Source organism: Haliaeetus albicilla, chromosome 6 (genome assembly GCF_947461875.1).
Source record: "Haliaeetus albicilla chromosome 6, bHalAlb1.1, whole genome shotgun sequence".
NCBI classification, from domain to species: Eukaryota; Metazoa; Chordata; class Aves; order Accipitriformes; family Accipitridae; genus Haliaeetus; species Haliaeetus albicilla.
In genome coordinates this window covers 44,284,383-44,306,265 of record NC_091488.1, presented here as the reverse complement: position 1 = coordinate 44,306,265, position 21,883 = coordinate 44,284,383, and the positions used below count along the sequence as shown (strand labels likewise).

Below are 21,883 nucleotides of genomic sequence, written 5' to 3'. Positions count from 1 at the left end.
TGAACCCTTTTTTTTTTTTTTTTTTTTTTTTTGTGCTCAACGGGGAATGACCTCAGGGTGCACACACTGAGTGAAGAAATGAGTGAATACAAAACATCTCTGGGGAGAGCAGCCACTGGTAGGAAGAAGTGCAATATTTTAGATGAAAATAGTGTGGAGGTAGAAAGCCTCTTCCAAGTTCACCTGCAACAGGTTTGGCTGACAAGCTTCCCAAGCCATTTCCTCTGTCAGGGAACTGGAGAGGACAGTACCGGTGGAGGAATCCTCTGTCCCACAGAGCCTGGTGCAACCAAGCTGGGCGGCGGGGGTAGGAGCCTCTCCAGGGCAGATATCCAGGGAAAGAGTGAGGAGCATCAGTCCCTTATCAGCACACACAGAGCAGGGCATTCTTCAGTGCCTCTTGGCACAGACATACAGGGGCATGGCCGTTCTGCGTGTGGAGCTGGCTTTGTGTCAGCCCTGGGCTGGTGGAGGCAGCCCTACCTGCCTTGTGCTGCTCGCACAGGGGCTGTGGCCCAGAGACCAGTTTGGCATGTTTTTCAAGCCTCAGCTGGGCAAGATCTATGCCCTTGGGATCTGGCACCGTTGCTGAGTTCTGGAGAGGCCTCTGAAGTGGTGAGTATGTGGGATCCATGGCGTACACAGCTCCTTGCTCTGCTTGCCTTTGCTGTCACCCCAGGGCAGGAGAATGGGGCTGCCCCGGGCCTGGGGATCATCCTGCTAATGGTTGTCACCATGTTCTGTGGCTGCATTCTTGCTTAAGCCTGACCCCATTGCCCTTCACAGATAGGAAATATGTCCAGCAAATTAACACAAGAGCTGCTGGGGTCCCTTCTGCAAGGGAACCAAAATGCACAATGAAACTGCATCCATCGGTCATGGTGTTTTATGCGCCTGCCTGAAGTAGTGGACAGGGCTGGTCTGAATTACGCACTGCCCTTCACAGGTGCCTGCTGAGGTTATATTCCAGTCTTCACCAAGAAGCTCCCTGGAAACTCTTCAGTCATGGCACCAACTAACCTGGATCTTTGTCTGGTTGTTGGAGCCCACCTCTAACCCCCTCTTGAGTGTATGTTGGAGATGGTGTTTGTTAGCTGGCCTTCCAAAAAGCCACGCAGCAGGGCCCAAAAGCTTGGATGTGAGCTGAAAGCAGGAGCTAACTCTGCACTGACACTGTCTGGTGGAGAACTAGTGACAGCTCATGCCAAATGACTGAGGCTTCTTCATGGCAGAAATGCCTTTAGCATGTCCCTCTCTCCTGACCATGGCGTTCTTGGTGCACTTCTCCATCACCCAGTGAAGGCAGTCCAGGGAACCAGAGAAAATGGTCTACAGAAGATGTGATTTGGGGGCAGAAGTGATGAAAGACTTGTCTCCTCTTTAATTTGCATATGCATCAAGGTGGTGGAAAAGGTGTGGATGGGTGAGGGCTGTTTCTATGTACATGAGTCTCATATTGTAATCTTTCACCAATTCTTTCCAGACCTCGGCTACTCTTCCAGGTCTGAAAGGCTGTGCTGAGTTTCTGGGACTAAGTTGTGTTAGGTGGCCCTGTAGCTGCGATGGTCTGTCCTCCTCCTATTACCTTCTATTCTGGGCAGTTGGTCAAAGCAGTGCAAAATCGGATGCAAGAGCACTGCCGTGCTCCTGGTATCTGTTTCACTTCATGTGAGTTTCAAAGAGAACAAGCCAGCAGCCAGAAGAGCTACTCCAGGCCTGTCAGGGAAGGAGATCCATTACGATTACTTAGCAGGAGTGCTAACATGAAATCAATAGGGTCTCACTCTGAAAGTGTCTTGTAGATGGGACTACTGAGTTTCCCATTGGAGTGTTGGCTAAGAATGACTCCTTCCTGTGCCAACCCTGAACGACACTGTTTCCCCTTGCTGAGGAAAAATAATACCTCTCACCTTTAATATGAAGATCTCAGGACACTTTAATATAAACCACAAATGAATCATCCCAATACTCCCGTTGTAGGAAGAGTGATACTATCTCCTCCTTCTTTCATACAGATCCAAACATTGAGATTAAATGACTTGTGCATCTCACTTTCAGAGCTGGGTACAGAACCCGTGACATAAAAGTCCCAATCTGGTCTTTTGACGGAGAGGTCTTGCTGTAATCTGTCGACCTTGTACTCACTGATCTGCCGCACACTTCTTTTCCTTGACATCCTGTCCCTAATGCAGGAAGTAAATAACCCATCCAGTTTTTATAGTGAAAGTATCATCTGTGAGCAGAGAGCAGCAATAGGTGTAGGGCTCCGTTTCGGTTTTGGGTATGCCTGCATGTTCCAAAGGCAGTGCTAGGCACAAGCAGTGGGCAGCTTGTAGGAGATGTCTCTGTTGCCGGGGAGGGTGAGGTTCCAGGGCAGGCATGACATTGTCCGGCTGTGGGAAGAGCACAGGGAAGTCAGGCTGGGCATTGGCAGGTGGAGGTTGCTATCCTTAACACAGAGGCAAGCAAGCTGCTGATGGATCTTGTGCTGCTTTGCAAGGGTATGATGAGCAGGGTGCTGTGCCCTGGCTGGGATGAATTGCCTGGAGGGGTGTGTATGGGATTGCGTCCTTCATCTTTCCACTGCCCCCTCCTAGCAGTACCATTGTTGCTCTGAGTGCTCCCAGTTTAGTGTAAGAGCGTAGTTGGGAACCCGTGCAACTCTACATCTTTCTATTTCCTTCGCAGCCAAGTCCTGTACTTTTAGGGGCGCAGGTTAGCACACCTTCAAGGCAATGTGCCATGCTGACCCATTCATAGGTGGTAAAAAGCCATGTATCAGCACATCCATCCCAACTTTGGAGTGCTTTGGTCTGCAAGGCATGATAGTAAGGAATAGTCCTTTTGCTCAAGGGAGCGCCTGGTATTTATATAGGAATGCCTCTTTTTTTCCCCTATCTGGGCCTACTGGATCTATTTTTACTGCCTTGTGCTTGAGTCTCTTTACTGCCCAGCAGAACAGAATTTGAAAGTGAGCCCAGTTTGCCTTCTGCTTCTGGTTTTCCCTGCTTTGGAGTACCCACTAGCTTGCTTCAGCCTGGAGCCAGCGTAAGAATAAACTCAGAAGCAATGTGGACAGAGTTTAAGGTGTCAGCATAGAGCCAGCTGTTTTGTCCTGCCTGCAAGAACTTTGGATCTGCAAAACTCCTGGCAAGAATATTGTATTATGGGGAAGACCATCATCTCTCTCAGGATGAGACGGACGTGTCTGCTTCTGCTCTGGGTAAGGTAATTACGGCTGAAGGCATATACTCCACAATGCCTGGCCTAGAAAATGCCAAAAGGGTTGTTTTTAGCCTTAGTGCTTTATAAACCTGTGCAGTATAAGAAGCAGAAATATATTACTGGTCTTCTGTTGTCTCATCCTGAAAAATGTTCGTCTGTCATGTTTCAGATGGGGGCCCACTGTAGACAGGGGGAAGATGGAGAGAGCAAGCAAGGACTAAAGGAATACATTCTAGTTAGTACAAGCTTTTGCCATGGTTTGTGACTTAAGCATCTTCAAGGTGATGTAAATCGCAACCGTTTTCCTTCCATGGCACAATGCTTTTATCCTGGGGGAAGAATTGTAGAAAACTCCTAGAAAACTGCCTTGGTAGTTTTTTTCTTTCACAGGTAGAAAATTATTTACATGGGATCACAGAGGTGATTGGAGAGACCTCTTTATATGTTTATCTAAACAGGAGAGAGAATGCATTGTTTCAAACTACAGGCTGCATCCACAGGCTCAGTGGGTCCCTGTAAGATACTCCTGTGACTTACTTGCTATCGAGAGGCAGGGGGGCTACACAGAACTTGCCAACAATGGATGTTTCATCCTTCCTCCAAAACTGATTCTTGGGGAGATACTTCAGTGTCACGCTGTTTATCTGGCAGAGGGGAACTCTGTGGGCCAGCAGGCGTTTGCCCATCTCCTGGTGCCTAGGTCTGCAAGGCAGGGTGAGAGATGTGAAGGAGAACATTCAGGCAACCTGCAGATGCAGGCTGTGTGCAGATGTGTTGAAACGCTGGAGGAACCTGGGGTATTACCGTGAAGCCCTCACATAATCAAATGGAGTGAGAAGACTCATCTGTCAAAACAGGGCATTGCATGAGAGTCTTACTGTCTGTATCTCCATGTTTTATCTCTATAGTCAGGAATATTTCTGTATAATATCCTTCCTTCCATCACACAATTACAACAACTCTTCTTGCTATTGCATATAAATTGAAACACTGCCCAGACTGCTACAGAGAGCTAAGTGGTAGATAAAGTCAACATCTGTGAAATCATGAATGGCATGCGTAGGGATTGGTTGTTCACCATTTCTTCCAGTACACAAACTAGGGGTCATCAAAGAAAGCTAAGAGGTGGCAGACTCAAAAAGATTGCACACTGCACAGAGTGCCATTCCTTTTAAGCTGTTAAAATCCTTGTTGAGGATGCTAGAAAGTTTACATAACTGTACAAGTCATGGGAGGGGGACTGGACAAGTTTGTGGAAGACAAAAGCTAATAAGGACAATGATCAGAGCCCAGTCAGTTGTGTGCTAGGAAGGAGTGCTGCCCAGCCATTTTACATAGGTGGGCCACCTCCTTTCTGTGGAGTCCATCCAATGGACCTTCTTATGCTTGATCTACTTGGCATGTCTAAGAGCCTGGAGACCATTGATTTCCTTATGCTCATGAAGAATATGGGTGTAGCTGACTCCGCGCAATCCCAGAAGCACCCAGACGACTGCCTGATCAGTAATGTGATAGTAGGGAAAGCGGAGAGGTGACAAATGGGTCAGGAAGAGCCTACAATTCCGCTCAGCATCCTCCTCGGCCAGAGTGGCCAACCCAAACCAGCATATCCAGTCCCTCCCTTAGACTGCAGTGGCAGATGCTGGAGGTTTTGTGTGTCTGACTGTCTGGCTTGAAGCTGCCAAAAATAGGAAGCATCACAAAATTGTGGTTACAAAGGTGAATAATGAATAGCAAATGGAAAACAAACAGAGGGGAGGCCATCTTTCTACCGTATATTGTCCATGGGGAGGATTGAGCCCTGCCCTAGGACAGAAGAACACAGTAAGGTTAATCAGGCTGAAGAAAGTGACTCCTGGGACTGACGTTTGGTCCAACCCCACACAAACTTTGGATGGATGTAGGATTCTTGGCTGGCTTCAGAAGTATGTTTTCTTGGATATGGGGGATGATGTCGTGTGTGTGTAAGCAATGGCAGCGTAGCTGGGAAGTGTCCTGTGTAACAAGCTCCTTACTCTGTCAGCCCCATGGCAGCTATGGGGCTTGGGGATATGTCTCTTGGGGCACTCTGAGCAATGTGTGGGGTAACGGCATCCTGAGGAGTGAGAAGGGCAATGTGAGGCAAGACACAACCATGCGAGTCACTTGCTGATGGTATAAGACTGGCTGAACTCTCCCAAGTTCCTGTGCACTTCTGGGGAACTGCAGAATGACACGCATGTCAGATCACCTGAAATAAGTCAGTGATCAGTCAGTGTCTGAACTGCGATGTGAGGATCTATGTTTAGATGCCCATTCGACACTGAGCTTCACTACACTGGAGGGCTGAGCTTTGCCTAGAGTGGGGAAGTTTCTTTGCTCTTTGCTACAGTGTGAATTAAAAGGGTTATCTTCAATTTTATACTCTCAAATCTATAGGTTTATTGCTGTAAGCGATTTTTTTTGGTTTAGCCTTGTGCTTCTTAGGAAGGCATTTAAATGAAACACAGCTGCTGTTCTCCCAGGGTAAGGGTATCTCTGGATCGGTTACCCTGCTATAACTCTACTGTCTCATTAAAACTTGAGGGTACAGCAAAGCCTTGGGATTGCCTGCCTGTCTCACTTCCCCAGGCAGCCTTTCCCTCCAGTGCTCACATGGCTCCTGCTGGACACCTATCAACCCTGTGTCCGCCAACTGCAAAAGGAAGTGCTGCATGTCTTTCTGAGCAGATCAAGGGTCCTGACTTGACCTGGGTGTTAACTATTTCCTCCCTCTGCCATCTTTGGAAAAGGCAGGTTTGGCTTCCAAGCTGGGGAGGGGTTGAACAGACTGAGCTCCACCAGGCTGGAGTACAAACTCCAAATTGCAGTGCCTGGCTGAAAGTCTGTGACCAAGCAGCTGTATCATGCTGGAGAGCACCCTAGAGCGTGGCTTTCCCTTCCCTGGTTCTCACCCCCACCTCCTGGTGCCCAGGACTGAAGCAGCAACACGATTAGCTTTAGGTCACAGTATTTTGGCTTAGCAGTAAGGACTGTGTGAGAGCCAGCGCTGGAACCCTTCTGATCCTAGGAGAGTTGGCTGGGGCTCTTGAGCAGACTGTTTTTCTGCTTCCTGAGGCAGCCAGCAGCATGTGCAAGCTGCACGTCTACATTGCGGTTCCCAGCCCAGAGCAGTGGGCAGGAAGGTGTAGGAAGAAGTGAGGAAGCCTTCTTCTGGGGAACTGCTCTGTGGTGGGGAAATCCTCCTATGGCAAAGGCTGTGGAACAGGAGTCTGAGTCACGTCCTTTAATTCAGATACAGTTTGGAGGAGTGCTTTCAAGAGAGAGCTGTCTGTCTACAGGTGTGGTCTTGGTCCCCTGCCCCCTGCACTTTTCCCTACAGTGGGAGCCTAAGTGCTTTGTTGCATTACTGCAGAGGCAACAAGCTACTGAACACATTTCCGACTGTGCAGAGATGCACTTGTCTCCTTTTTGCAGCTGCTGTCCTATTGGGCATCAAGAGAAATGTCTAAGCCACCAAGTCCATCAGTCTGGAACCTCTGGTGGATGGAGTCTTGCTGTACCCATCTCTGTCTAGCAGAGCAGGGCTAATAACTATCTGACAGTGATTGCAGTTTGAATTGGTGCCAGGCAAGGGTATGGTGTAGAAAAGGAACCGGCGTAGCAACACAAAAGTATGCAAATTTGGGCATCCTGGAGTATACCTACTGCTTTGTGCACTCAGGGAAGAGGTGGACCTAGCCAGGGTTACCGAGTAATGGTAGCACGTCTGATGCTTGAGAGCATTTAAGTTAAATGTGGAAGGACTCGAGAAGAAAGGTTGTGGTTCATCACACAGTGATTGCACTCAGGGAGATACGCTATTGTTGTGTCTTTCCTGGACCAGTATAAACAACCTTACAGATGGAGCTGGGATAAAACAGGCCAGAAGCATGCACTGTCACTCACATGGTGATCTTCGCTGTGTCCTTGGTGCTGTTGCTGCAGAAAGTGATCTCAATGGTGGTGACTATGTTTCTTTTCTTCTGCAAGTGGAACTCAACCAGGCTGTGATGGACTGAGCAAGAGGCAAAGTATGTGGGAGTGAGGGCAGGTACTATCAGTTGGACCTACCCCTGCCAAAAGAAGGCATCTAGCACTCATGCCCTGGTCCCACCAGCAGAAAGACAAACAGACATGAGAAACTAGTTTCCATGCTGTGAGAGGCACAGTGGGCAGGTCTGTATAGTCCCCTGCAAACAGACAGGCATTTTCACTACCCTTTACTTCAGTCCTGAAGCCATGTGGCTGTGTTAATCCAGGGCTGCGCCCACACAAATCCATTGGAAAGGGCTCTATGGAGGAGATGTGCAGGGTTATTACCCTTCAGCTCTGTGTCTCAGACCAGCTGGGCCACAGCAGCTGATTCTGATGGGGATGGTGGGTTGTAACTACCTGGCCTCCCCAGAGGATCTGTCTCATTTGGTCAACACCCTTCTGACTTTTTTTTTTTTTCTCATGCTACTTACCACAGAATGGGGCTGAGGGACTGGTCGTTAAATAAACTTTCACTTCCTTGGGCAGCTTTCTCAAGTTGACACCTGCCTGCTCCAGCAGGCCTGCAGGAGGAAATAAAGCCAGTGCAGGGAAAGCCATGAATGACTCAGAACAGAAATATAATCAGTCCCAATTCACCTCCACTCACCCCACACAACACCACTGTCTCGGAGGACAGACCCTTTTTTATACCAGTGCAAATGAGAGCAAGTACAGGTTTGTGATGTCTGTTTGACAGGTTAACATTCCCTCAGGAAACCTATTCCAGCTACCCCAGGTAATCATCTTCAGAGTACCTCTTGGAGGCTTTGTTTCATTCCTCTGCTAACAAACTGTGTTATCAGTTGCACCTGTGCAAAATGAGCAAGACTAAAGACTACCAAGTCAGGAAACTTAGTGCAGATGTAAATGACAATGCAACCACAAGGTGCTGGGAAATTGAATTTTTTGTTCAAGTGAGAAGACCACCATAACTTGAGGCCTGCACCACTGCTTAGCTGACAATGTGGCTTGGGGTGAGATGGGGAAGGGGTGGCTGATCTGAGAGCACCTATACCAAAAGAGGCCTCTCCTTATATTCCTCTGGTACCAGACTGCAAACACCACCAGAGCACTTCCTCTCCTCATGCCACAGCTCAGTTTCAGAAGCTGAAAAGAGGCAACTATTACCTTCTACCAGTCCAGGGAGTTCATCTTTGGGGTGACTATGGCAGGAATTTATGAGAAGGAGGTGAAACAGCAACAGTGAGTGGTTTGTAGAACAATGGGTCTTCAGGCTTGGGCTAAAATTTCCCGCTGCTTCTCTAAACCAGACACTTTTTGAGCTAATTGCACTTGTTAGGCAGGTGATTCTAGAAACTCTCTTTTAACTCATTTGTGGGCCCTATGAAATGTTTAAAGATCAGAAATGTTCAAGGTTTTGGTGTTCTACCTTGGGCAATATATGAGCTCTTAGAGTTTCTCTATAGAAGCCTGAAAACAAAACAGCTTCTCGCTATCGCCAAAGAGATCCAAAGCAAATTCTGTTCAGAGAAGTCTGAACCGTGTACTGTGCTCTGCACTGACACCCGTCAGGAATGTATTGTCATCTGCTCCAGGAAGGTCTCAGGCTGGTACTGTACCTATTCTGGGACAGGAGAACAGGAAGGGATCAACACAGTCCAGGCAATGACCATTTAAAAAATCTTGATGACTCGCACAGGGGAACGCCAGGATTGGACAGGAATGTTTCAAGGCACTGACATAGAGATGTACTGCCCTCATGTGATCACAGATCAGATACTTATAGCCTGCAAGAAAAAAATGCACCCAGAGAAAAGCAGCCATGAGCCTTTCTGTTTGCTTCAGTCTTTTTGCATCCTCCCAAGGAACTGAGAGTCAAGAAACACTCTTACTGATTCTGCAGTGATCCCCTTCCCATTAATAACATTTTGCAGAGCATCTCTGTGACTACAAGCCCCGATCCCACTGCAAGAGAAGTTATGCAGGAAGTTGGAAGCATATCTTCCAGCCTAACAGAGTGCCTCAGAAGAAGGGGACCCCAGGGCTGCCCTGTCTCCATCAGCATACCATCGATGAGGCCCCAAGCTCTCTGCAAGGGGGTACAATAGCTTTGACTCCCACCTGCACTGGGTCACCAGCTATGGGAAGTGAGGTACCATAGGTGTCCCCTACAACCTGACCCTCAATGTAGCTGGCTCATCCAGAACTTATTTGAATACTTATCTATGCTATTTACTATGTAAAGTCCTATTCTCTAGCAGGAAAGGGCAGTGATTGTACAAGCTGTCTCTCTAAGGATAGACATAGCTTGCAGCATGAAAACAAAAAGAAGCTTTTGCTAGTAGTACTTAAGAGCCTTTCTAGCAAAAATGTTTTCTTTGTTGACACAAAATCTACTGATGCTAGGGTTTTGGCTCATACAGAAGTGTCACCAAAAGCACACCTCTTGACAGTGGTGCTGCCAAGACTCTTGATCTGTATGTAATTTTAATTTTAGCTGCTTGTTGTACTGCTGAGAGGACACGTTAGCCATGAATCCCTGCTGCCATGTCTTTACAAATACATGTTGTCTCACTTTGATGTCTGCCCTGACTGTAGCAGGAGCTGGTTGCCAAACAGCATTTTTGTAGGCTGCTAAATGGCCACAAAAGCCCTTTGCTTGGCTACAGAGTGTTCTCACCTGCAGAGATGAATCGGGGGCATCCTGGCTGATCCTTGCCTCCATTGACGAAATAATCGATGTGGCCTACAGGAATCCGGATCCCAAAATCTGAAAGGAGGTGAAATGCCACTTCGTTGTTACGCTTGGCTCTTCTCTAGGCTTTACCCTACATGGTGTTTGACAGGCCCCAATAATTGGTTGAACATTAGTAGTGCTGGACCCAGCTCTAGTGCTGGAGGCAGCAAGGACAGATTTCCTGTTCCTACATGTCTGCATTGTGCAGGTTTCCTGCGTGGAGCAGAGTGTGCTCCAGGCCCTGCCATCAAAATGACTGGGAACTGCGGCGTAATCACCGCCTCTGTGACTCAGGTTCTTGATTCTGTATAAAGCAGAACAACACTGACCACAATCTTAATGGGGGATTATGAGGCATGATTGAGAGTTATGTTGGCAGAGATTTTTGTGATCTTCAGGCAAGAGGTGCGACTCAAAGGCACCACATTATTCTTTAGCACATGTTCTGCCTACTTAGACCCTAAGAGCTTTAGAAAAGTTACTCTGTTGTTCCACCAGCTGATGGTTTCACTCTGTTATTTTCCGCTGGCACTCACAGTAGCACCCTTCTTAGGTCAGGTGGGAAAAGGCAAAGTAAGACCAGACATGTAAATTCCTTCCAGGCGGTAAAAGCCACGCTGAGCTGATTCTGCATAAACTCACTCTGCTGTAGCAGGGTTAAGGAAGCAGTATTTGCTGGAAGATTGCCTTCTGTCTAATCCCCACCTGTCTGTTGCTGCGAAGTGCTCTGGGATACGGATACCTGCCAATGGATTCATCATTAAAGCCTATCTAATCAAGAAACATCCTCAGAGTAAACCTGAACACAGGGTAATCTAGCATAAAAGGCACAATGACCTACACACTCCTTAGCAATAGTGACAGCAGGAGGAACAGAAGCATGGGCTGAAGAAGATGGAAGCCAGCTTACTGTCAGCATCGGTATGAATGGCTTCCACAAAGAGGGCATCCCCAGGATCCAGGCGCTCCTCAGGGCTGGCTCTGGTGTACTTAGGGCCTGCGGGATCCAGGCCTGTAACAAAATCAAACGCCTCAACAACAAATGCTCTTCGGCCCCTCTCTTTCTTGTTTCTGGACAAGGTATTTTATCCGAAACTTTAAAAATGTTGCTAGGCAGAAGTGATAAATTATTCCCAGGCTGCACTGGTTATGCTCCAGAATGGTTTCTGTCCCCACTGACTTCCACTACAGCTTCCTTACCTTGTTCTCCACTGTTCCACTCCCCTTTAAGCAGTTTTGTACCTCAAGTTTCTAGGCTGTAAAGACATGACTGAGGTTCAGATAGCTCTAACAGAGTGGGTGCAGAGTGTCTTTTGGATTTTTGGTGAAAGAGAATCAAACTCGTAACAACTTCCCTAATTGTACTGTCATCTGTATTAGGACTACAGTCTGAGAAATGTCACTGAAGATCATCAGTTAGGTGAGGAATTCAGCATCCAAGCATTACAAAGGTTTGATACTATCAAAATATCCTTAAAATAAAGAGGCTTCTGAGCCCTCTACCCACAAATAAAATCAAGTCCTTAAGCAGCCATCTACATTTTTGGCTAAAACTTGCTCCTAGAGCAACTTCTGGGGAGTCAAAGGAATACAGAAAATTACCCTTGGCAATGCCAAGGTACAGTCAAAGATCATTTTTTTCTGTTCTAGCTGAGGTTTATCCTGTTCACTTTTCATAGAGAATTAATCTCACAAGATTTTTTTTCACTCCCCAGGCAACAACAATAGTTTAAGCAGCAGCTCTGTTCCACATGCCACTTAGCCTCAGAGCTGGGCAGTTTCACTGCCTTGGACTCAGTCCCATTAATTCTCTATGAAGGCGGCAACATCAACAATATACAAACCGATCTTTCTGCATTTCTGAGGGGGGAAGGGAGGAGAGAAAGGGAAAGAAGGAAATAAAATTCTTTCCTATTCTTTCAACAAACAAAAGCTAATAATGGGACAAGTGGTCAGAAGAATATACTGCTTTAATTTTTCTTCCGTGTTCTTTAATCTTGACACATACAAAAAGCTAAGAGGTTCCCCCCCATACTTCTACAGACCAAGTTTTAGTTAAAGGCTTTAAGAGATACTGAATAGTGTCATTCAGTATAGCTGAAAGTTCTTCCATGAGTAGCAGTCAATTCTAGCACGGCTCCAAGGTAAGCACGTTTCTATCCTCTATTCTCTATGCCTACCTCCTCCAAGCACAAGCTGCATGAACTCCACTGAGATTTACATCCTCAGCAGCTAAGAAAACTATTCACTGAAGTTACAGTGTATGCAGCTGAATTCCCTTGGGCTTTTTCACTTCCTCTGCAAGAATTGAAACAAATTGCTCTTCAGCAATTTTGGATACAGGCTGTTCATTCCAGTTCCTGGACCATTTGCCTTCCTGCACAAGGAGATATCCAGAGGAACAGGCATGGGTTGAAGAAACTCACTTCACAAAAATAAACTTCGTGTTCTGATCTCCAAGACTCACTCTGTTTTTTTCTCCACAGCTCTTTTTAGGTGATTGAAAACACTTCAGCAAATTATGGCTCTGGGATCACATTCCTCTGTGTGTGCATGCATGTGTGAGACGAGGCAGGAGATGAGATCAGACATATCTTGGGTCTAATTCCACCTGTCTTCAGGCTCCTAAATCTGAACTGGAACCTGCAATGCCCAGCGTGCCTATGAAATCATAGGACAATCAGGAGTGTAGAAAAAGGGTGTCTTCTAGCAGAGTTAAAAAATAATGGAATAAATAAACCTACAGAGCTTTTATTACATGTAGACAACATAAAGGGGAGGAGTCTCTGACTCTGAAGTTAAATACCATGGTTTCCCAGGAAAGTGTCTGGTGCTGAAGAATTTGCTGATCATAAAATCCTGGTGCAGGAGAGTCATTACTCCAAGTCCCTCCTAATGTAAACTTTAATTCACAGCTTAAAAAGGGCCCAGCATGAAACTCGGCTCCTGTTAAGGAATGCCTGTATTTCATGCTGTGCGGGTAGCTGTGACATGCGAAGGCTGAACCAACGTTTCTCTGGCCTGCCCTGCTGAGTGTGCAGTGAGACCCTCCTTGAGGATACCTCTGAGAGACGGACCAGCATGGGCTGGGGCAGACTGGGAGCTGTGGTCACTCTACTGGAGTCTTTATGTCTGTTTCTTCTTGGTGGTATTTCCCCTCCTATCAAAATGAACCTCCATCCCTGGGGATTCCCAGAACTTGACAAGACCCTCAAAAACCTGATCTAACTTAGAAGGCAGCCCTGCTTTGAGTAGGGGAGGTGAACTAGATACCTTCCAAGGTCCCTTCTTACATAAATCATTCCATGACTCTATTCATGCTCCATACCTAAAGACTGACAAGGCCCTGAGTGAATCAAAAAGCTCTAAATGCCATCATCAGCCTCTAACCATCTTCATCTGTGACTCCCCCACTGCAACCCCTTCCTCACACCCAGGAGTCTGGCTGTCCGTGTTTAAGGTTAGCTCTGATTTGGTACAGCTGGGTGGCCTTAGACCAGTCTACTGTGAAAACAGCTGATTCGTGGGAGAGAACAGCAAGAAGCCTCATCTGGGGCCTCCCAGCATTGACTTAGGCTGTTGCCTTTGGTCCCTGCCTGAGCTGTGTCGTAGGCATACCATGCCCAGCCCTGTGTCTTGCTTTTATCATGCTGACTTGACTTTCTGGCTTGATCTTGGGCTTGCCTCATCACTACAGACTTGCCTGGTGATCACTGGACTGTGGATGGCTCTGGTTCCTGTCACTGGACCTGCTCTGCTCTTCTTGCTCAGGTACGGTAAGACCGTGTCCCTTGTCAGTGAAGCCACTGTCCCTGCCTGAATTGCTGTCCCCTTGGGTCTCAGCTCACATTTTCCTGCAGAGCAGCTCTTGCTGCTCCTCCACAGTGACATGCGTTGTGGGCTTTAATGTTAAGAACTACAGAGGTATACCTGGAAGCATGGAGGAGGTATATGTAAAGTGGAAGCATTAGTCACGAGGCCTCATATCCTTTTAAGCTGGCACCAATTTGAAGAGTGGAGCAGAGGGAGAAGGACCCTTTTGCAAATACATGCATTCTTTTGGCAGTGTGGAGGGGACTGATGTCTGGAAAGGCACTGTCACGCTCTTCTGAAGCTAGGAAGGGGCCCATAAACTTGGATCTAATGAGCCCCTATACAATTAAAAGACCATTATAGTTGACTCCCTTTCCTTGCTCTTTCATTCTCTCCCTTGAAGAGCAGGTGAGGACCCAAGACTCAGTTTTATGATACCTGTTATCCGTCCCAGCTGACCGCCATGGAAGTGCCCCACCAGGCCCCCGACATGCGCACCGAGGCTTACCCCAATGATGTGGATGGATGTCCCTGAGACTCCCAGGGCCTGCAGATTGATGATAATACAAATTAATCTTTCTGTAGCAGAAGGTGTAATACCCTGTCCCAGCCCACACAGCAGCTCTGTATCTCTTCTAATACAGGATTGCTTTTGAGGTGTATGGTGGAGAACCAAAGAGATGTGGGAATGATGGGCATTGCCCTTTCTGTTTTTCAGCGTCTTTCTTCAGGTCCACAGATGCAAACCCAACCCTAACCAGGGTGGTCAAATGCTCTTGTTCATAACTATGTAGCCTGTAGCTTCTCTTTCCACAGCTTGCTTCAGACTGAATTTCCTTCTCTCAGCTGAGTGATTCATGTTCACCATGTGAAAAATCTTTTTCTCAGTAAAGCAGAGGAAATGTTTTTTTTTTCACTTTTATACCACCTTTGTACTAATACTCTGATTAGTATTTTAAGGTTATATTTTCAGAGATTAAGAATTTATCCATGGGCTGAACTGCCAGATAAAGCACAGCCATTTAGACCTGATGTGAGATGACCTCATCCACAGGAGTTGAGCTGCCTGCGGGTTGGTCTGCATGATGCAGTACCGTATAATGGGAGAGCATATAGTGCACGAGAGCGTGGGGGCAAGATGAAAAATTCTGACTTTGAAATGTATGAGGCCATATCCTGGAGCACTACTGAGGCTTATGAGAAGAGAATATAGTCTTCCGTGGTGTAGTGTTGCAGGAGAGGCTGGACAGAAAAAGTCCTTAAGTAGCCGGACCAGCGTTGAGTGGTAGGGACACTGTCCAGCTCAGTCATTTGTTCACAGTGTGGGCTAATCAGTAACAAGGCATGACAGTCCTCTCACCCTCCATCCCAGTCCCCATCCTTGTAATGACTCAGCAGCTCCAAGGGTTGCTGTATTTCTGGATACAAATGTGTGACTGTGCACAATGTGGTGCATACCCAGGGACATCCATGCTGTGCAGTCTGGGTCTGCAGTGCAAATGTTACATGGAGAGTTTACACATAGCTGGTTAACATGAAGGTATGTCGCCCTCATTGCATAAGTGTTGTTCAGCTGCACTGTGCACAAACCAGGACACATCTGGGGATTTCCAGCTACTGAGAAGTGTATCTGAAGCCCAAAACAAATATAAAATACCCTCAAATCCCACCCCCTCCAACTCCCTGCACTAAATTTCTGGGCGGAAGAAGACTGGCCAGTGAAGCATAGACCTGAGAAAACCCATGGCATCCTTCAGGTTTGTCCCAGGCTGGAGAGGCAGCTGACAACTGGGATGTTTTTCCCGAAAATGTCAAAAGTCAAGAGAAAGAAGAAAAACAGTGGCATGCTCAAGCCTGGACTGAGAGAGATGGAAAAAAGAAATTTCTTCAGTGCCACACTCTGGAATAAAGAGCCCACTGGTCCAGCTCTTGGAGACAGCAGATTTGGAGCAGTTTTCTGGACTGCTTGCATGAATGATGTTCTCTGGCCATGCTCCCCCTCCACTGGAAATTGCACAGTAGCTTACCAGGAGCTTGCTGATTAATTGTGAGATGGAGAGGGCTAGCTGTGTGACATTTTCCACTGCAGAGGGATAGGCTCCTGTAGACCCGTAAACCCAGTCTACTGCGATCACGTTCACCTGGCTTGTGTGCAGTATGGCATGGACAAGCCCTTCAATCCAGGAAGGTTTGGTACCCAAAGCCCTGTGGAGTCATCAGAAACAAGTGTGTTAGGTGTCTTCCAAAATAGGCCATGTGCCAGTATGTTGTTGACTGGTGCTGGAACTTCATGTGTCTTAGAGGAGGCTGCCAGTCAGATGCTGAAAGATTTGTCTGGTGCCAGATACAAACACGTATTTCTTTGTGATGGTGTAATAGCACTTTCCAGAATGGGCTGATTCAGAATGGAACCAGATATTTTAATGAATGAGATAACATTTGCAGGGCTCAGGCTGAGATCTCAGTGTTGCTGTGGTGCTTCAGTTAGCCCCCCCGCCCCCCTCCCAGAGTCCACCTAGGGTAAGTGAGCTGACCAGAAACACCTGGATTCTGCTCTGCTACCAACTGGCAGGAAGTCCTTGGTCAAATCACCTATCCTTTCACTGCTATATTTCCTCATTTGTAGACAATTTAAAAAAAAATTCTATACCCTAAAATTCAAGGAAAACTGAGGAGGCTATGTTCTACCCACTCTCCCTAATACCACCTGGTGAGGGGTGTGCTATGTCACATAAGGGCAACAACTGGTTTTCTGAAAAGACCCTGCAACATCTTCTGTGGTTTTGTCCTGGTCTTCTATGCACTTTCAGGCTTTTGCACATCAAAACAAATAATGTTATATGGTCACATCTGGCTGAAAAATGGCACAGTAAAATAAGCTTGCAGAATGGTGACAGCTTAAAAAAAACCCCAGCTCAAATCCCTACAGTTTCAAGAATAGAAGTATGATGTGTCTGGTAAGGGTCCTAAATGGCTGACTAATCTAGACTGTTGATAAATCAGGACATGAGCTCCAAGAAGACAATTTAAAGGGACAAGAATCTTGAAGGAAAGACTTCTTAAATAAAAAGGTTGAAAGAAGGAAAGAAAAGGAAAGGGGTAAAAGAGGACAGAGTGAGAGAAGCAAGAGAGTGAGAGAGAGAAAGAAAGAAAGATTCTAATTTCCTAACTTTTTTTAGGCTCCAAAAAATGCGAAACACACACAAAATAGGCAGCTGGTCCCAAACTAAAGGACATAAAGTTGTGTTATAATGAGGGTCATCAGTAGCATTTTCTATGCCTCTCGCCCTGGCCCACCAACAGTCTCCCAGACAATTCCCAGGTCGAGCTTGGAGCTGAGCACTCCAGACTCTTCTTGGCAGCTGTTTTGCATGCAGCCACTCTGCTGGGGAGACTAAGAAGGTCACACAAGCAGGAGGTTTCCCTGCCAGCCCCACTCAGTGCTTGGGAATGCCCCAGCAGTGTTTAATTTACCAATAAAAACTTAGTCACAGTGCTCTTCTTTTTCTCACCTGAAGCCATGGATTATGATCTTGGTTTCCAGGCTGCTGTTGAAGCTGTAGTTCTCGATGCTATCATCAGCTAAAATCAGCTCACCACAGCTGGGTCTTGAGGAGGTAAACAGAAGAAACCGGACCTTAAGTTTACTGCCGCGTAGGAAATTCGCTGTCTGGAAGTCAGTGCAGTGATGCCTTGAGAGTCTGTCTGTACTCCCTGCAATGAGAGGGAGTGAATAGCATATTTAGACTGCATCTGTGCAATGGAAAAAAAAAAAAAAGCTCATTCTAATTCATTAGGAAAATGAAGGTAGCAATCTTGCTTCTATTGGTAAAGATTAAAAGGATAGAACATAAATTAAAATCAGCCTATTCTGGAAACTTAATCTGTCTGATAAAGTTGTTTCTGTCCTTTGGTGGAATTCACGCTGGCTGGGGAAGATACCTGTGGATGTCATGGTATCTCTGACTTCTGAAAGTTGTTTTACTGAGACATGAAAGACATTCTGTTGGGTTTTTTTTCCAAATTGGGCACACACACCAGCTACTAAGTACATTTATGAGCCAGCTATTAGATCTTTAAAAAAATGATTGCCAACAGGTAGTCACCACTGAATGGGGATATTTCTATTAGGCTTAGTAGAAGGTACAAGTTTAATTGACAATTGTATCAAAAATCCAGAAATAAATACGAGAATGCTGATGTCAAAATATAAGACGGCTGATGACAAAGTGCGTCAATGATAACTTCCTGATTGATTCATTTCCTGGATGAAAATGCTTTATGGGAAAGAAAACGCAGCTACTGGAAGGCACTTTGATCTAGAGAGAAGAAAAACAACCCAAAACGTCAAACCTGTAGCTAGTAAAAAAACTGAGCAAATTTAGGCTAAAAAGCAAGCATAGAAGTTTAGCAGTATGTATGGCTAGCAGTATGTATAGCTAGGTTACCCACAGAAGAGTTGGATTCTCCATCTTTTGTCATTTCAGAGGGCTGGCTGCTATTTTGGAAGGCTTGTTGAAGGTAAGATGCTGGATTTACTGAAGGACTAATGGGGTGAAATTTATTGACCTGCGATGAGCAGGAAGCCAAGTAATTGATTAAATGAGCCCTTCTGACCTAAAAAGTGTTACTTTATGAACTGGCATAGTTGCATCTTACTGCAATCACAATGCATGCACCTTCACTTTTTTGGACTGGAGGAAGTGAAACAGCCCTGAATCTGCACATACAATAAAATAAAAATACCTTTTTTTTTTTTTTTTTTTTTTTTTTTTTAAATCAAACAACCACTTTCCTAACTGCTGGCTGTTCCCATAGAAGATACTTTACACTAGCTAGGCTGAACATGGCCTAAGGGTCAGCACAAAGGAGTGAGATTCAACATTCAGATTCCCTCTTGTGGGATGTGACTATCCCTCACTGTTGTTTATTTTGGTCTTCCTGTGTACTGAAGGCAAGAGAGAAGGAGATGTTCTCTGAGATCAGTTCGGAAAAAGCAGCGCTCGTGAGGCAGCTTAACGAGCAAGGGCGGGTTCCATGCAAATGTGGTGCATGTCAGAAACGGCGTAAGACGAGGGGGATTGTGAGTAAAGATAAGACAGGAGGTGCACTGCTGTGAAGCTGCAGGTGACGTGGGACTGTAGGGATGACCACAAAAGCAGTTTCACTGTGACAGTACAATTAAAGAAAGACATGTAAGTGTGGTGTCTGTTTATTTTCCCTCAGCTACGCAGCAGATTACACTTGCTAAGCTTTCAAAGCAGGAGATGCCAGTGCCAGAGGTCAAGTGGTCGCTTTTCTGCTTCCTTACACTTCAGAGTAAACACAGATCATTCTTTTAAATCAGGTTAGTGGAATTAAATCACTGAGACTGACTGAATCAAAGCATGGGAGAAGAAAGGACCATTCTTGCACTACCCTTTCTCCTGGCACCTAACTAGATTATAGCAAGGGCCTCTTGACACACAGGTTGTTTAGGGAGAATTGAATTCAGATCCTTCTATGTAAAACCTTCAATCCCTTGCCAGGCACTCATGTTTTTCTTACCTGCTTCTGCTGAGCTGAACAGCAAGAGGACAGCAAGAACAAGGAGGGGCTTTCTCTTCGGATCATCAACCATCTTCCTGTTAGTCCACTACAAGTACAAGGATTGTACAGGGAAAAATAGCCGTGGTGGGTTTCTTGATCAGCTTGACTGTTAATGATCAACCAGCTTGTGCTCTTTTGGGAAAAAAAGGGTAAGGGCAATTACCTCTGCTCTTATTTGACCATTAGCCAAAGTCTGTGACAGCAGAGGGCTTCACTGACTTTTTGGTTTAAAAAGATCCTGACATTCCTTTCCTCCTTACCTCCCTTTCCTCAAGGAAAACTTCTGACTTCAGAAATCAGCTAGTGGAACCAGTCCCAGCAAGTGACAGAGTTACAGTGCTTTATCCTTGCCCCCTAGACCTGTCTGTCAAGTTCTGACTGCGGACACTGATTTGTCACAAGGCTTCACAGTAAGTCCATGCCAGGAAGATTCATGCCAGCCTTGCGTCTGTGTATTTTCCTATTGCATTGCTGTCTTTTTCCTGTATTTCTACTTTTGGTCAGATTTCTGTAGCTGCCAAAAGAAGGCAAAGCAATGGATTACTTCTGAAAAGTGAGGGGAAAGACAGGCTAAAATGTAACTGGTGGCTATGTCACTGTAATACACTCAGATTGTGCATTTCTTAGGGTGGGCACACTCTCCACTTTTCCTTTAGAGACTGCATTTCAGATATTACGGGAAATAAAAGGATGATGCCAGTAATGCACCAGTATCACAAGCATGCAAATACTTCAAACAGATCTTTGAAGAAAAAACTTTACTGCTTTGGTGTAAACAGACGGAGAAGCATAAGTGCGCAACCAAACGTGTAACCCCCGGTCTGCCACACAACGTTCATGAGGTGGTGGTACCATCTCCCCGGCTGCGTTAGACTTTCAGGTAAGGGCACACCTGTTTCCTAAGTCTCATTGGTGCGTGCTGGTCCTTCTTGCAAAAGAACAAGGCAGCTTTACCCTTGACTGTTAAATGGCAAGAAAGGTAACGAACGAAAGAGCATTCCCTGTCCAGGCACTATTTTACAGCTGCTTTATTTGAACAACAAAATGAAGAAATTGCTTCAGTCTGATCAGAAAGATGACCAAAGACCTTTCCAAAAGCATCAGACATTATTTTCCTTTACATTTATTGGTAACAGCCGTCGTTTCCTTACCCCAGTTTGCTCCAGCCAAAGGTTTTGGGAGTGTTTCAGGCAGAAGATCTCTTTTATTTCTAAGTGACTCCAGAGAGAAATGTCTCCAGTTCTCACAGGGAAGTTAGGCAGCATCAGCTGCCTGGCCTGGAGGGCTACTGAAGCCCTGCCATATCTGCATCGTCCCAGAGACACATAGACAGATACATTCTGATCCTAAAATATTTGGCTCCATGATCAAGCTGGCTTATTGTCAAAGAAGTAGGTTCTTAGTGTCTTTTCAAATATGTGACTGAGTTTGTCAACCCAATCAGTTTTCCAGGATTGAAAGCTGCGATACAAATAGCCAACTCCTGGCTTCCGTCCCACTCTTCATCTTTCCAACCCCAGCAGTAGACTCATGTTGATTCACAGGTTGTAAGACAAAAGCCCATAGACTGCAACGGACCCCCTCCTTCTTCATTACATCCACAAATTCCACTGATCTGGATAATCTCTCAATCAAGAAAGGAGGAAATAAACCTGTGAAATCGTACTGATAGGCAGTGACATTTCCATGCAAGCCTCCAGAGCAACAGCGTAATTGTGAAAATGACAAATTTCTTAGACTAAGACAAATCGGAGCACCTAAAGAAAACCAGCGAACACCTCTTTCCATTTTTTATTTAAAATTATGGTAATAAGCTCTACTCTTTGTAGCAGGATGCAACTGTTACTCTTTGCCAAGTTCTATGGAAATTTTGAAATCCATGTAATATAAGGCAGGCACTGGTATTACAGCCTTAGAGTAAAACAAACCTGAGGCCAAGATGTGCAGGTCTGATTTAGTTTTGCACTGCTATGTGTATTTGCAGAGTTGTTAACATCTTGGGATGCTAAAAAAAAAAGTCATCATGATATTTGAAATTCTGTTTCCTGAGCAGGTTTTTTTTCTGTAATCTCAGATTTAGTAATTCCAGGAAATTTTTGATTACATCAGCACACTATGGTGGTCCCTCATGCAAATAGCGAAAGACACTCAGTTCCTCTGTGCTTAAAATGCTCTTACCAGTAAAACTATTTTGGTATGAAGGGTTTTCTTTTTTTGTTTGTGAACTTAATTACTCAGTAACTACAGTTATGTTAGTTCAGAAACTTAATGTGGTGCCACTTATTTTACTTCCCAATGAGTGATTATAATAGCAATGGGAACGCTCAAACCACATTAGATTTCTTTTAACAGTTCCTACAGCCTACGATCACAAAGCACTGTGTGATTCACTTGAGAATGAGTCAGTGATAATGAAAGCAAACAAACTCGATTCTTTGCACAAATTCTTTTCATTAAAAAAATTGAAAAAAATTCACACTGCACATTCAAGCAAATGCTAAA

General features: G+C 45.6%; 1 protein-coding gene across 2 annotated transcripts; it reads right to left on the bottom strand.

The window, feature by feature from the left end:
* Window positions 1-1,911: 1,911 nt before the first annotated feature.
* On the bottom strand, window positions 1,912-19,550 carry PLA1A (phospholipase A1 member A). 2 transcript variants are annotated; one of them, XM_009917076.2, is made up of 11 exons: window positions 19,340-19,521; window positions 17,305-17,506; window positions 15,820-15,997; window positions 14,231-14,339; window positions 10,890-10,991; window positions 9,923-10,012; window positions 8,862-9,029; window positions 7,713-7,802; window positions 7,153-7,261; window positions 3,763-3,927; window positions 1,912-2,393 (listed from the first exon to the last, which is right to left on the bottom strand). In XM_009917076.2, exons 1-11 carry the CDS (start codon window positions 19,410-19,412, stop codon window positions 2,309-2,311), a joined length of 1,371 nt encoding a protein of 456 aa, XP_009915378.1. In that variant the 5' UTR covers window positions 19,413-19,521; the 3' UTR covers window positions 1,912-2,308. The 2 variants fall into 2 exon arrangements, with proteins under 2 accessions (XP_009915378.1, XP_069641944.1); XM_069785843.1 differs by lacking the exon at window positions 8,862-9,029 and having other exon boundaries at window positions 19,340-19,550.
* Window positions 19,551-21,883: the final 2,333 nt, after the last annotated feature.